Here is a 15134-nt window from a genome sequence, read left to right as displayed (position 1 = left end):
ATTTACTGAAACTATATGGTTTTGTTTTTTCATTTTTATAAAAATTAAAAATTTATTCTAGTTTGTTCATACAAAATATTTAAAATAGTGTATACATTGTTTCTCATATTGAATCTTTATTCTTATGGCCAGTGAAATATTTTTTTCGAAAATCTGAAGTAGCTTCAGGAACAGAGCCTTTCTCGACACAATTAACCTGAGAAGCAAAAATTTAAAAATTTAGTTAAAACATTTATCATATAGAGAGAAAAAAATAAAACACTACAACTTTAAAACAGCTATTCCACTATTATTAAGAGTCCATAAACAAGACAAACTTCTTTTTCTCAATTGAGGTATAAAAAAAAAGTGCAGTGTAGTAAAAACAGATACACCTATCAAAGATACAATTATCTTTCCTTTTTTTAACACTTGATGAACTGGTTTTTTTCCTTAACTTCCCATTTTCCCAATGAATTTAAAAAGATTTGGTTGATTTTAAAATTTTTGACAAGGGATTACATATATATATACTAGGGACCTAAGCCCCCTGTTCGCTACCGTTCACCAACCCCGATAATTGCTTCGCAATTACTGTCGTTTCTTCCTAAAAGAAATTTTGTTTGCTTACGCTTGTGCCTCTACTTCCCACGTCCAAATATTATTATCTATTAGTATTATAAATATTTAAATCCATTGGTAAACAGAAGTAATTTTTCTAAGTAATCATTTTTAAAAATAACAATTTTATAACAATATATTGTTCAAACAAATTTGATGAGTTCGCTTACCAAATGGGCGTATATATTAAATATTACTTTTGCTTGCATCTTATTGCGCATGAAGCTGATCATTAAGTTATAAATCATTTAACAGATATCTTTAACAGTAATTTATTACAGTATATTAACGTTATTTGCACAACAATAATAATTGTAAGACGGTTAATAAGATTTAAAGACCTTTCTAACTAACTTAATCTGAAAATGTAGCGCAGAATTACATTATAATAATAATAAAAAATACAATTATCCTCTTAGTTTTAAGCTCAAAAATTGAGTTAAAAACGTAATAATAGCTAAACAGGAAAATAACTTTATATTAGGGATACAAAAATCTTCATAGAAAAACAATATCTTCACGACTTATATTAGTTTTATGCTGATGACAACCAAAACAAAATGGAAATGAATGAGAAAAAACTGGACCACGTGATTTCCCGGCCAATACAAATGCATGGACAACAATGTAAAACTGGTACACCATTATATACTCAAAACAAAATAAAAATTTTAACAAACTTTAGCTAGTAAGTTTAGTTGTAACAATTCAGCAGGCAGCATTATTAAAAATTATTACTTTTTCACACTCATGCGTTCTCAATTTTGATTGGCTATGTGTCTTATATTATAAAAAGATATATATATATATATACTTATTTATATATATATTGAAAATCTTAAACAGTGTTAGCAAAATTAACACGTTACAATGTATTTTATTAAGTTCAAAATCACCACATTTTTATAAATTCAAATAAATATGTTGATGTAAATTTTTGATTTCCTAATAATCAATTCTAAAATGAAAGCCAATAAAAGAATTTAATTTTCTTTTTACAAAATTGATACAACTTTATTTAGTTTTCAAGGAAAATACAACCCTTGTTTAAAAGATATTAATTAATAAAACTTAGCATTTTATTAAATAAGAACTATTATATCAACTAGTGTATTATATTACACTAGAAGTCTCTTAAGATTATTATAATATAGATTCAGAGTTTAAATAATAGGTTAGGGTTAGCTTACAGGTTCTACCACGTAGGGTTAAATGATAGGAAGCACCAAATTGCTAGCCCCAAAGATCCTGGGTTTCACATATACATGGAAATAAAAACTAAATATTATAAAATAATGAGCACTATTTTTTTACAAAAAATTGTTAATGGATTTATTTCTGCTTTTGGTCGACAATTCAAAAAAAGTTATATATAAAAATTTACTATTTTTTATTGCAAAAATTTATGCAGAAATTGCAAAATGTCACTGAGTAAAGTGAGATTTCAATTTTGGAACCATTTTATTCTTCATAACTAAAACTGTTTTTTTTTTTTTTTAATTTAATTAGGGGAAAAATCTGGCTATTGAGATATTTGAACTCTGTAAAAAATAGATAGCACACCATTTTAGATCTGGAACAAGAAGCTTTTTCTTCAAATGCATGATTTTAATTACAACATCACAAAATTTTTTCTAAAAATTTACTTACATTTTCTTTTATTTTTTTCATGATGATGAGATAACGCGAGGAATGACCTGTTAGAGCTTGTTTACAGCTGCCAATTAATTCCAGACATGGATGGTGAGGAAGTTGTTTTTTGTCAAAACTGTAAATAAAAAAGTTTTTATCATCATGTGTATTTTCTCAAAAAACACTTAGAGAATCATTTTACAAATTTAGAAATATTTAGGTTTTGAAATTCTTCATACTTTTCAATGCAGTTAAAAGCTTTTGTAGGTTTGAGTGGGGCCCCAATAAATTACAAACAGAAAATAGTATTTTTATAACATCTTAGGCCAAAAATGATAGCAATAAATTTGTAATTTATAAAAATTATTTTGGTCTTTTATCCTACGTATGCAAGGGAAAAATTTAAAAAAATATATTTTCTTTATTTTGTAAAGAATCGTATTTAACAACTAATGAAATTAGATTTGAATATTTTAAAACTTTAAAAAGTTTCAAGCAATTTTCTAAGTAGTTTTTGTAATTATAAAAGAATGCTCAAAATGATATGGGAGTTTCCACATATTTCTATAAAAAATAATGCTGGCATTTTTAAGGATTATCCCAGATTACATATCTGGTACTCTGGGGATAAGCTGGGTCGTGCTTTGACCTTCAAAGGTAATAGAGGCGATCAGACTTCACTAGATTCCTCAGTGGTCACATAAAGTGCATGAGGTATGAACAACAGCAAAAGATCTATCCCTCCTGCTACAAATGTTTCTCCAGTGCAGCCAGCCCGGCCCACCTCCTCAGCTGTGTGGATTTTGAAAAGGAGGATTTTCTGCGTAACCCGGACTTGTTTTTTGATTTCCTGAGGGTGAATGGACTCGTGGACCTGTGGGGATGAGGAACAACAACAACAGGATTATCCCCCATAAAGTATGCTTTTTTTTCCTGTTTTCTTTCCATATTAAATTCTGTCTTATGATACAAGGTAATATTTGTAGAAAACCCCTTATCATTTTGAGCTTTCTTTTAAAAAGTACGAAAACTACTTTGAAAATAGCTTGAAACTTTTTAAATTTTTAAGACATTAAAATCTAATTTCATTAGTTGTTAAATATGATTCATTACAAAATTTTTAAAAAAATTCATTTTCCTCACGCTTGCGCAGTACGAAAGAGCTATTTTAGATGCTCATATCTTAGCATATTTTTTTTTTTCAAATTTTAAAAGAATAATTTTGTAATTAACTTTAAATTTCTCTAAAAATTCTGTTTAATTTTATTGAATATTTAGAAGTTATAGCAAAAAAAGTAGTTTTTTTTATAAAAATGTCTTATGTTTCCATAAATATTTAAGCTAGGCTTACAAAATTTTGTGTAATTATTACATATAATAACCAAAATAACTGCCCAAATTATAAATCTATTGCAACATTTTTCGACATAGGGTGTTCAAAAACATTATTTTCCATTTGTAATTTATTGTATTATTGTCCCTCAAACCTAAACCTTCGCTGATATGTATGAGAAGTAGCATAATCAAAACACTTCTGAAGATACATCATTAGGTATTTCTGGAGAAATATAAAAAAAAATTATTAGTATAGAAGAGTTTCCATTATTTTATCCATCCCCTGTGTAAATATATATATATGTTACCGTTAAAGTATATAATGCAGTTATTTCATAGAATACTTAGTTATTCCATGAAATAACTGATCTGTCCGTTAAAGTGTGAAATATGTTATTAATTTGACACTTTAACAAGTTATTCTATGAAATAACTAGGTATTCTATAAATTAACTAATGAGAGACAGTTAAAGTGTAAAATAAACAATTTATAAATGACCAGGTATTCTATAAATAAACTAATGATAGACAATTAAAATGAAAAAGAAGCAATTTATCTAATTTATGCAGCATATAAATGGTATTTATGGAAACGTACCATAAAATCATTTGTTACAACAAGGATTACTAAAATGACACCTGGAATTACAAAGAACATTATTTCTAAAACAAAAACATTTTTTGTTGACACACTGGGTTTTACACGAACATTTTTTAAATCCCTGTATAGATTTTAAATCCCAGATCGTTATTCTATGAAATAACTAGTTAAACCATGAAATACAAGAGAGTTTTAAGCTTTAACGGACATGATCAGTTATTTCATGGAATAACTAGGTATTCTATAAAATAACAGATTTCATACTTTAACGGTAACATATATATAAATTAACTAAGCATAATGTAAAGGAGCATTTGAAACATTCCTCCAAAAACAAATACAGTAGAGTCACGATTATCCGAGTTTCCGCTTTAACCGAGCTATCAAATATTTCAAGGATTTTTTTTGTTCTAGTTTATTTTTAAAAAAACCTCTGAAAAATAAATCTGAATTTTATCTTCCAAACACTCAGAAAAACAAAATCCAACCACTTGGTCTGATGAAGTCATCGTTAATATCGTCAATAATGATAATGAAACCAGCGAAGATGATGAAGACAGTGATTATTAAAATCAACATATAAAAATCTCTCATACAATTGGACTAAAAGCTATCGAATGTACTATTGAATATATAGAACAACAAAAAAAGGCGACATCAGCCTTCCTGTTATCCCTAAAAAAGGCGAAACATTACTACAGAAAAGCGTCAAAGTTACGTAGAACGAAAAACTATTAAGGACTTTTTTTAAGTAAAAACTATTTAATTCTCGTAAAGTATACTTTTTAAATGTTTTTAAGTAAGCTTTTTAATTATAATATGAATTGTATGTGGTATACTCGTATACATTTCGTATTTCTTAAATATATTACATATATACCTTCTCTTTTTCTTTCCATTTTTATACTCTTCGCTTTAACCGAGTTTTTCAGTTATCCGAGTTTGTTGCGGTCCCCATTAACTCGGATAATCGGGACTCTACTGTGATAAAAACAATTTCCAGATCTACATGCTCTCAATAATTATGCTGAATGATAAAAATATATTAAATGTTTTAATTAACATAACATGGGAAAAAGACTTTAAATTTGGAATAAAAAACTAAAACTTTTCTTTAAGTATAAAATATGAACTACTAGTATCTTACTCTTCATTAAATGATGGCATCCAATACACCAACCGCCCATGAAGTTTCAGATATACTGAGCTGAAGTCAAGTAGATCCTCTATAATATCTTGCAAACTATATGAAACTTTGGACGGAATATGGTTCATTGCCCTGAGCATAAATTAAAAAGAAAAAAATTTTACTTTTTCAAAGATGATTAATATATGCATTAGATATGTCAAATGAATTATTTATTAAATAAGTGAACTCATTACAAACTTTATTAACACAAAACATCTGGAATAAATGTTTTATGTTAGACCTTGTTTTATTTTTATTGTAGTCAATAAATAAAATAGGTAATGACAAATCTCGTCGAATATCGAATACAAATTAAAAAAGCAAGGATTTGTGCTTTAAAATGAAAATATAGCTATACAGTGGATAAAAATTTTAAGAATGGAATAAAAAAAATTATTATAAACATAACATTTGCTGAACTTATTTAAAAATTATTTATTTATTAAATTTACATAGCTGCCAACCTTAGGAATCAAAAATTAGGAACACGATATGCAACAAAATTATACGCACTAATTACAAGAGTAAGACAAAAAATTAACTATTAAATCACAACATTGACATATATTTAAATTAGTAAAACAAAACTATAAACACTATCTTTAGTGGGAAACTTATAATATTAATATTTTATAATTAGAAATACCGGTATAATAGATTAAAAACAAACATTACCTATTAATATATAATTATTTATCTCCAAATTATAAAACACAGGTAAATAATAATCTACATCATAAACAAATATTTCTGATGCAAGTGTTTAAATATTACAAAAAAAAAATTTCAAAAAATAATAATTTAGTGAAATAATTAGCAACAGCTGTTGGAATACTATTTTCCAATAAAAAGCTACTAAAAATTACTTTAGCACAATAATCACAGGATGCGTGCTGGTGGCGATCAGAACAAGGGATTGGTTTAAAATCAAAAATTTTATGAAAATTCTGATTTTTTATAAAAATATCAGATTTTTAGATTAGATTTAAAAATTAGGTACAAATCCGAAAAATTTTGAACAGTTGGCAGCTATGAATTTAAAAAGTGAATAATGAAGTAGGTACAAACATAGAAATCGTGACTTTTTGCCATATTTTTCCAAACAATAAATAAAATAAAACCTGCATAGGATCATATGAAATAAAAATGATTATTTTAAAATTACTTTTGATAATTCACTGTTTGAATTAAAATTTATCTTTTTTTTCTCTCTCGTAACATCGAAGGAATTTGAAAAAGTCTCCTACCAATTTAATGAATGCATAGTTTATATCGTCAGAAAGTTCATTATGCTTTCTTTTATAATCAACAGAGGGCTCTGCTTTCTGCTCAACATTGCTCACTAGCCCTCAAAAATGCTAAAGCAATATTTTTCCCAGAGTGCTTCTCCTTCTTTTATCCTTTTTACATTTATTTAATAGTTAAGTTTTTCACATTGATATTTTTTGTTTATTTTAATATTTTTTTTTTAAAGGTTACCCTCTCTGCTTTTTATTGCTTACCAATCCTCAGAGTTTTACATTTTAATCACTCGAAATAAATTACAAAGTTAGACAAATTGTTGAACATCAGACATTCTAGCTATAAATAATAATACCCCTAGTAATAGTTTTTGCTAAACTGTATGACATGCGAGAAAAAAAAATCTTTGAATTTGATGAAAAATAACTCATCTAATAACTGCATCAATTTTATATCTGAATGAATTGTTATCATTTCTAAAAAATGTACAAGAGCTCATAGTGTTCCTCTAGCATTTTTTTCTACTTATGGCACTGAGAATATGGTAATGATTTTCTGAATCAGAGGTAACGGAGGCAATATTTTTTTTAAATATACAGAGACAATCAAAAGTATTCTAAAAATTTAGCATTTTCCTTTGTATTGTTTACTCAGTCTTTCATTCATAAAAATTTTTTATGTATTAATGAATAAGTTTCTTCATTATAAGAATTACGAAATTGACGGTTTGAACAGAACTTTTTTTTCATCAAAAAAGTCAAATAAATATGTAATAATTTTATTTGTGTTTTCTAAATAAAAGGGGAAAATGAATCTTCATAAAAATGCCAAATGGTGGAGCAAGATTTGCTAAATAGCGAAAATGTTTGGGAGGTCACAATAAGCTCCCACCCCAGCACCCCTCATCAGTTCCGCAAAAAATGTATCAAAAACTATTACCTACTGGAGAAGCTACATTCTTGCATTAAGAAAGTAATGCAAAAAAGTTTGTAGTGTGTAATATAAAGTAGGAATTTATATTAAATCATTTAAGTTTCAGGTTGCAAATTTTTAAAGAAATAATTTTCCAATGCACTGCGATAAAATAGAAGATATTTTAAATGAGCTCAGATAGTTTAAAATGTATAAAGTTAGTTGAAACTAAGTTTTAAACTGTTTTTTTTTTAATTTATATTGAATTTAAAAATTTAATATGAGAGATAAACTAAAACTACAAATTTCATGTTTAAATTTTAAAAGAAATTTATTCACAAAACTCTTTTATTTAAACCATATTTGTATTTTTTAAGAAAATGTAATTGGTTTAAAAACCTTTAATATTTTATTAAGATAGTTTTTTTTTTCTGAGTTGATTCTATTTTATCAAAGTAATAAAAATAATTTTATTTTTAAAAATTAGTTATACTTGTGAAATTTCATTTTAGTCAAAAGAAATAATGAATTTAATTATGATATTGAGTTATTTTTCCAACTATGAGTTAACACTGCTTTATCATTAAAATGCAAGACAATTCAGACATCTAAACAAAGGCAGTCTTATCTTTTAAAGTGTTATTTTCTATTCTATATAAAAGCATATAACCCAGTTATATAGATTTATTATCAATATTGTTCTTAGTTGTGCCATTCTAATATTGTTCCATGCTTTTAAATACATTTAAAATATTTAAATTTATTCAAATTAAAATAATAATGTGAAATTTTTCTTAAATTTTTAGAGATAAGTTTGTAAATACAAATATTGATTTAAATATAAGAGAAAAAACTATGAACATGTACCTCAACTGTTTATAGTTTAGTATAATAATTTTATTCATTCATTTATTTTACATAAAAAAATACTAAGGAAGATAAACTTTATGAATGATAAATCTATTATTCTATACATATACCAACTAGGAGTGAAAAATATTTAATGCAAATAAAATTTATATCAATAATTATTTGTTTGCATGATTTTGTTATATGCATTTTCATTTCATATGTCTAAAGTTTATTACTTTTAATTTATGAAAATATTTGTTTTTTTTTTCCTTTGAGAACAATCGATGATATTTGTGTTATATACCTAACAAAAAATATTTAATAAAGGAAATAAAATACATAAATCCTTGCTGAGAGTTACTCTATAATTTTAACATACAATTTGTTTCTTCCCCAGAGCAGTTTTTTCTCATATAGAAAGAAGCTTCCCTACTTAATTTAATTTTAGAATACAAAAATACTAAAATATTCAAGCTAGCAAATATTTTATACGCCTTCAAAAACCATGCTAATATTAATCTATATTTCTTAATTCATTTGTAATAATGAATAAAAACTCAAAAAATTTTACAGCAAATTTAACACATTGGACATTATTATACAGAAAGATATAACATCACAATTAAATATGGATCAAAAAAAGAATTATGTACTATTCATATGCAGAAAAACTTTTGTATGATAAACTTTTTAAAATAAATTACATAAAACTCGAATAAATCTTTGCATTTCAAAAATTCCTTTCGCCAAAGCTTTCCTTATTTAGATGTTACTTTTAAAACTACAAATACTGGGAATTATGATTAGAAATTTGACTTTAAAGAAAATTAAACCATAACTGAGCTCAAATAAAGATAATTTTAAAAAAATAATGGTTTTTAATAATTTATATGTTCAGTTGAATGAATTTTTTTTCACAGTAAAGGATGAATTAAGTATTAAAAATGTAAGCAAATCTTAATTGTCTAAAATATACATAATTTTGTATATAAAAAAAAAACCATTGAATTTTCAATAAAATTGATAAATACCCAGGTATTTTACATCTATATGTGTATACATAGCAAGTTTTTCAGATTGTTAAAGAAAAATACTTACAGATGATCGGGAATTTTATAATCCTTTTCAGTACCTATTCTTTCAGTAGATTCTCTAATTCCATAAGGAGCTGCAAAAGTTTAAATTTTTAGTAATGTTTAGAAGACATAAGTAACTGATACAAGTAATCTTGGCATGGCATACAACTATGTTATGCCTCACTCAAAAAAAAATTACATTTCTATTATTAGGTTAATAAGTAACGAAACTTAACCTAGAAGTCAGGAATAACTGTTATAACCTCACAACAGTAATGAAAATGGCATATTATTTGCAGAAAATACATTATTTCTTAAGACAACAGAACAACCTTAGAGCAATACATGCATTTAAAGCTTCTACTTACGATCTGTTATAATTGCATCAAATAAAGAGGCTGTTCGCCACATCGGAAGGGATGTATCTGAAACAATTACATCTAAATACTGTGACTCGTAACCGTATTGCTTCATGTTGGCATAAATACTTTCATCTGGATCTCTCTTCTTTTGATTTAATCTGGATGGTTTAGCTATAAAAAAAGTGGAATTTTTTTATTTATTTCAAGTTTTAAAAAAAAAGTTTGATATAATTTATTTAAGAAATAAAATATTCAATTAGAAAATATGTGATTTATAAAACTATTAGTTATAAACATATTTATATTTTTCTCATTTTAAAATCTTTTTTAATCAAATAAGAAATGTTAATATACGTCAATAAATTGCAAATAGTACAGTTGAAATTTTTGACAATCTCTAATAGAAAATACAATGGTAGAAATTCAAAGTCATTTTAAAAATTATTTTTAATTAATAACACAACAAATTATCTATGTTACTCAATTAGAAAAAAAATACTGAAATAGCATATCATGAACAGGCATATTTTATGATACTGATGAGTTTTGACATGTTTTTATCACCATAAAGAAGGTTTTCTTTTGTTCAACAATTGAATTTTGATTAAAAAGGACATACTTAGTCTTAACTTTTAAATTTTTTTATCACTAATTGATCAAGCAAATATATCGCAAAAATTGATTACTGTAATTCAAAATTCATACATTGTAATATCGTATTAAAAAAAAAAATTTTTCTTTAAATCAAGGAGATTTTTGCAGCAATAACCATTGAAAAGGCAATCAATAAACAAAATCGACTTACACTGGAATCTATGCAAATTGAGCGCATTAAAACGTGATGATTCAAACTTGAAATTCAAAAATTTTTAAGGAAAAAAAAATTCATTGTCTTTAAGCTCTTGGGGGACACAGGTTGTCAACCCCATTAATACTAAAAAACATCGCTATAAGTACAAAGTCTCTCAATAGTTTCCTTTTCTTGAAAATATTTGCTTTGTTAGCCTTTTCAGGCAAAAAAAGTTACCATGGTCAACTCAGGCAGAAAATAGTCGCATTTTAGTCGCCTGCGGCAACCCTGATTTCCTTAGACTTGACTACTGATTTATATTAAAAAAAATAAAATCAAAATACCAACAGACCTTTCCCGTGAAGCATCAAAAAATCAATATCTGTTCCAACAACATATCCACCAAAATGAGCAGCAGAGACTAAGAGACCCCCTGAAAATGAGAAAATCATTATAATAAATAAATCATTTGTTGTTTAAATAAAGACACAAAATGCTTTAATAAGATGTCTAATAAAACAGCTTTAATATTTTAAAACCTTTCATATTAAAACCAACTCAGTATGGTGGGTTTTCTTTGCATACAATGACTAACATTGAAATTAAGTAGGCTGAATGCTGATCCGATAGCCCTTTTTAACAAGTGTGTCTAATTATTTAAAATTCCCCTTGAACGTAATGAGCAGTCAGCTTCTCCTGAGCAGCAGTCAACAAGTCGGAAAAATTAATATACAGTTGGACATTATGCCACAGATACAAAATAGTTAATATTTCAACAGAAAACATTAACTTGTGCACATTTTTAATATACATTCAAACCCCGCTATAGTGAACCTTCAAGGAATCGAAATTTCGGTTCACTATAACCGGAAGCTCACTATATCCGTTACGCAGGCAATTTCACTAATGGTTCCCAAACTCCTCCCTTTTATCACACTATATTCATATAAATGACTGAAAAATTTTATGTAGCAACAAAAAATGCGTTATTTTTCATCACTCTTCGTCTTGCGCACAAATAAAAATTAGTAATCTTTAGCTGATGAGCAATCTTCAACATCAGATATGGAAACACTTCCCGACTCTCAGATAATTTTTCCTGAATTTCTGTTATTTCTTTTTAAACCTGTCTAACCTGCCATTTGAGCACATAAAAGTAGTTTCTATAGATGATTTTAAAAATCGGTGTATGTATTTATTTTGAAGCAGAAATTTCAAAATTATTACAAAGAAAATGGGGGGGGGAATCAGTCAAAGACATAAAAAAGTTCATTATATCCAACTTCCTCACTTTTTTGGTTCACTATATCCACTAAAAATAACATTATACGTGTATAGCAAGGCACGGGACCGAGCATTTCGTTCACTATATCCGGGAGTTCACTATAAGCCGCGTTCACTATAGCGGGGTTCGACTGTATGACATAAATCTGTGAAATCTATTAATATTCTTTGATTAAGTTAAAATTTTACATGATGTGAAATGAAACTGGTTTATTACAAAGAATTTTAAATCAAACATTCATAGCGCTACAAAATAAATAAAACTTGAATGTTCATTGGTATGGAAAAAAAATTTTGGTGTAAAAGTATGAAGCTGTGAAAGTTATAAATGAAATTTATGATTTTGTTTCTTGACACTTGGCTCTTATTAGAATATCTGCTAAACCTTTCTACACAATTTAGGATATTTTTAAAAAATTAATAGAAGGAAAAATAATTTTTTTTTTTTTGTATTTATTACCCAGAAAACTAAATTTAGAAAGTGTGAAAAATAAGTGTTAAATGAAACTTAAATTTATACTTACTTCAATTTAAATACAAATAAATATATATTTTATAACAAAGTAAAACTTTTTCTTTTGGAAAAAAAATAGTAAGTCTAATATTATGAGTCTTATTTAAAATTGCGTCCTGAAATAAAATTTGTGAATTATCTTTCTAAATGTTAAAACTTTTGTGTACATAAAGCATATTATTTAAAAATAAATACCAGTTCCAACAAAAGGATCCAAGATCAAATGCCCAGACTTGACACATGCAACATTTGCCATCACTAATGACAATAGTGGATCCATTGTAGTATTACCAATAAATTTTCTGGTTTTTAAATTGATCTTTTGGCTCACTGACCTCTGACCGTCAGCTATCTAGAATTAATTAAAATAAATGTAGAAACAAAAAACTGTGTAAAAATATAAATACAATATTTTACTTAAGCATCATTTAAAAATTTTTAGGAAATATTTTTTCAATAACGTCTAATCACAGTTAGAAATTATAATAAAAAAGTTATGTGTTAAGCCATTAGAAGTATACTAAAAATTCAAACATACTATATCATTTAGAAAGTATTAAAAAAACTAAACCTTTGCAATAAAAAAAAACTTGCATTAAATAAAGTTCCCATACTTTACGGAACCACTACTAAATAGTTTAGTTTCACAAAATAAAATATCTTAAATTAAAAACATATCATATTAAGTCATAAAAAATGCAGAATTCAATAAAAATACCAAACTTTTAAAAAAATTTCATACGTTAAAGAACTACATTTTTATAATTTAAAAACAATCAAATCGAAACCTACTAAAATATTAATGTTCAAAACTATTAAGTGTCTGTAGAAAGGCAAAGCACAAAAATCACTTTTTAAAACTATGAATTAATTTTAACGAAACATTAAAAAAAAATTTAAAAGCAATCTTATACTTTTTTTTTTTCACATTCTTAGAATTAAAGTAAAAGACCCCTTTGAAAATTAAAACATGAAAAATTTCAGAGAGCTTGAGAAATATGTTATAAGTTGTAGAATAGAAAAGATTTATATATACTCTAAAAATAATGTATAGTAACAAAAAACAATTAAATATCACATTGATTCAGTATAAAAAAAATAAACTTTAAAAGTAAAAAAAAAAATAGCTGCCTGTCTTTAAGACCATTGAACCTGGTGCTTATGCATCATAAATGGTTCACTCAATGTTTAACATTTAGAGTATATTTCAATGACATAAAATTTTTTGATAACATTTTTTAAAATACAATTTACTTTTAATTATTTTGCTTAAACATTCGAATCAAATTTAAAAAGCAATTACAGAACTACTTTATGTGCGTAATTTAACTGAACCAGTGAATAAAAATATCATACAAGGAAAGAAACAAAAAAAGCTTATTTAGCTGATTATTTTAATTTGTTTTTTACAGATATTTAATTTGGCTGAAATGTTTATGGTTTAAAAATATATTAGATCACGATTACTTAAATATTGCATTTTTAGCTGCTTATAAAAGTGAACAGTGACTTTTTTGTTAGCATATTTTTGCTTGATTATTGAAATTTAATTGTTGCTTCTGCAATCGCAAAAAAATTTTATCTCTCATAGTCTAAATCCTGCTTTGGAATGCTTCAGACCACAGACTAATTAAATTTGAGTGATATTAATCAAATTTAATTAGTCTGTGGTTCTTTATAATGCATGCACATAATTCACAATAATTTAAGAGAAAGAGCAATTTTTAATGGAACATCATTTTCTTGCAAATTTAAGATTTTTCTGTTTTAGAGGTCTCGGACCAGTCGGCAAATTAAATTTAAATGATTTTATTAATGATCTCTGATTCTTTACAATGCAAGCATAAAAACAATAATTTAGAAAAAAACATATATTTTTCAAAAAACTGAAAATTTTTCAAACCTGGTCTTAATTTGTTTTAAAGATGAATAGACTATAATAATTTAAGATATAACCCAGGGAAAAAAACTGTTTTTTAAATGTAAACATAATGTTTGAGGAAAATAATAATATAGGAAACATTAAAAGAAAAAAAAATTAAAAAATCATAAAAAAAATAATAAGTTTCCCACATAAATAACTTTTACATGAACTTAATAATTATTCATACTTATGTTAGCATTAACAATCAGATGTAAGTTAACTTTAATAAAATTATTTACACAAATACAAATCGAAATTTTACTGATTATTAAATATACTGACCCATCTTCCAAAAAATAATCTATAAGGCAATTCAGGAGCATGATTTCTATCTGTACCATAATATTCCATAAAAAGAAAACTATGATCCGGATTGTTAAGTTTTATGGGACCTTCCAATTCCAGAAATTCTAATTCCTACAAAAGATTTTATAAAGAAATACATTATTTCACAAAACTTTTACATTAAAAATAGACAAATAAAAAATTTAAATTTAAATAAAATTCTTTATTATTTGAAGAAACTAATTATAAAGTTCAATTTGGTTAAATACAAGGGCTATTTTTTTTCAAGATCCGATTGGTCGCTAAGAAAAAATGACAGTCAGAATCAAGAAAATTTTATATGGAACAATGTGATACAACATTAAGCTACTTTTCTGCATAATCGCTGTTCTGATTCATGCATTTGTCATAACATGGTATCAATTTATCAATACCTTCATCATAGAAAGCAGCCGCCTGTGTTTTCAGCAAATTCTTTAAGCTGGTTTGCAGCTCGTTGTCTGTGGCGAAAGTTTGTCCTCCAAGCCAACGTTTCT

At 25.9% G+C, this 15134-nt stretch overlaps 1 protein-coding gene across 2 annotated transcripts in view; it reads right to left on the bottom strand.

The window, feature by feature from the left end:
• Nucleotides 1-19: 19 nt before the first annotated feature.
• LOC107455179 (tRNA (guanine(10)-N(2))-methyltransferase homolog) overlaps nucleotides 20-15134 on the bottom strand; it is a 28193-nt gene continuing 13078 nt past the window's right edge. For both annotated transcript variants that reach the window (XM_043050039.2, XM_043050040.2), the window contains exons 7-14: nucleotides 14596-14730; nucleotides 12585-12741; nucleotides 10944-11024; nucleotides 9808-9972; nucleotides 9462-9531; nucleotides 5316-5447; nucleotides 2251-2368; nucleotides 20-196 (exon numbers count right to left, since the gene is read on the bottom strand). In XM_043050039.2, coding sequence (XP_042905973.1) covers nucleotides 104-196; nucleotides 2251-2368; nucleotides 5316-5447; nucleotides 9462-9531; nucleotides 9808-9972; nucleotides 10944-11024; nucleotides 12585-12741; nucleotides 14596-14730 — 951 coding nt within the window. In that variant the 3' untranslated portion in view covers nucleotides 20-103. The remainder of the gene's footprint in view (nucleotides 197-2250; nucleotides 2369-5315; nucleotides 5448-9461; nucleotides 9532-9807; nucleotides 9973-10943; nucleotides 11025-12584; nucleotides 12742-14595; nucleotides 14731-15134) is intronic.

The sequence above is a fragment of the Parasteatoda tepidariorum genome, chromosome 6, assembly GCF_043381705.1.
Source record: "Parasteatoda tepidariorum isolate YZ-2023 chromosome 6, CAS_Ptep_4.0, whole genome shotgun sequence".
Lineage (NCBI taxonomy): Eukaryota > Metazoa > Arthropoda > Arachnida > Araneae > Theridiidae > Parasteatoda > Parasteatoda tepidariorum.
Note: the sequence above shows the minus strand (reverse complement) of the source record. Positions and strands in the feature narration are given on the sequence as shown.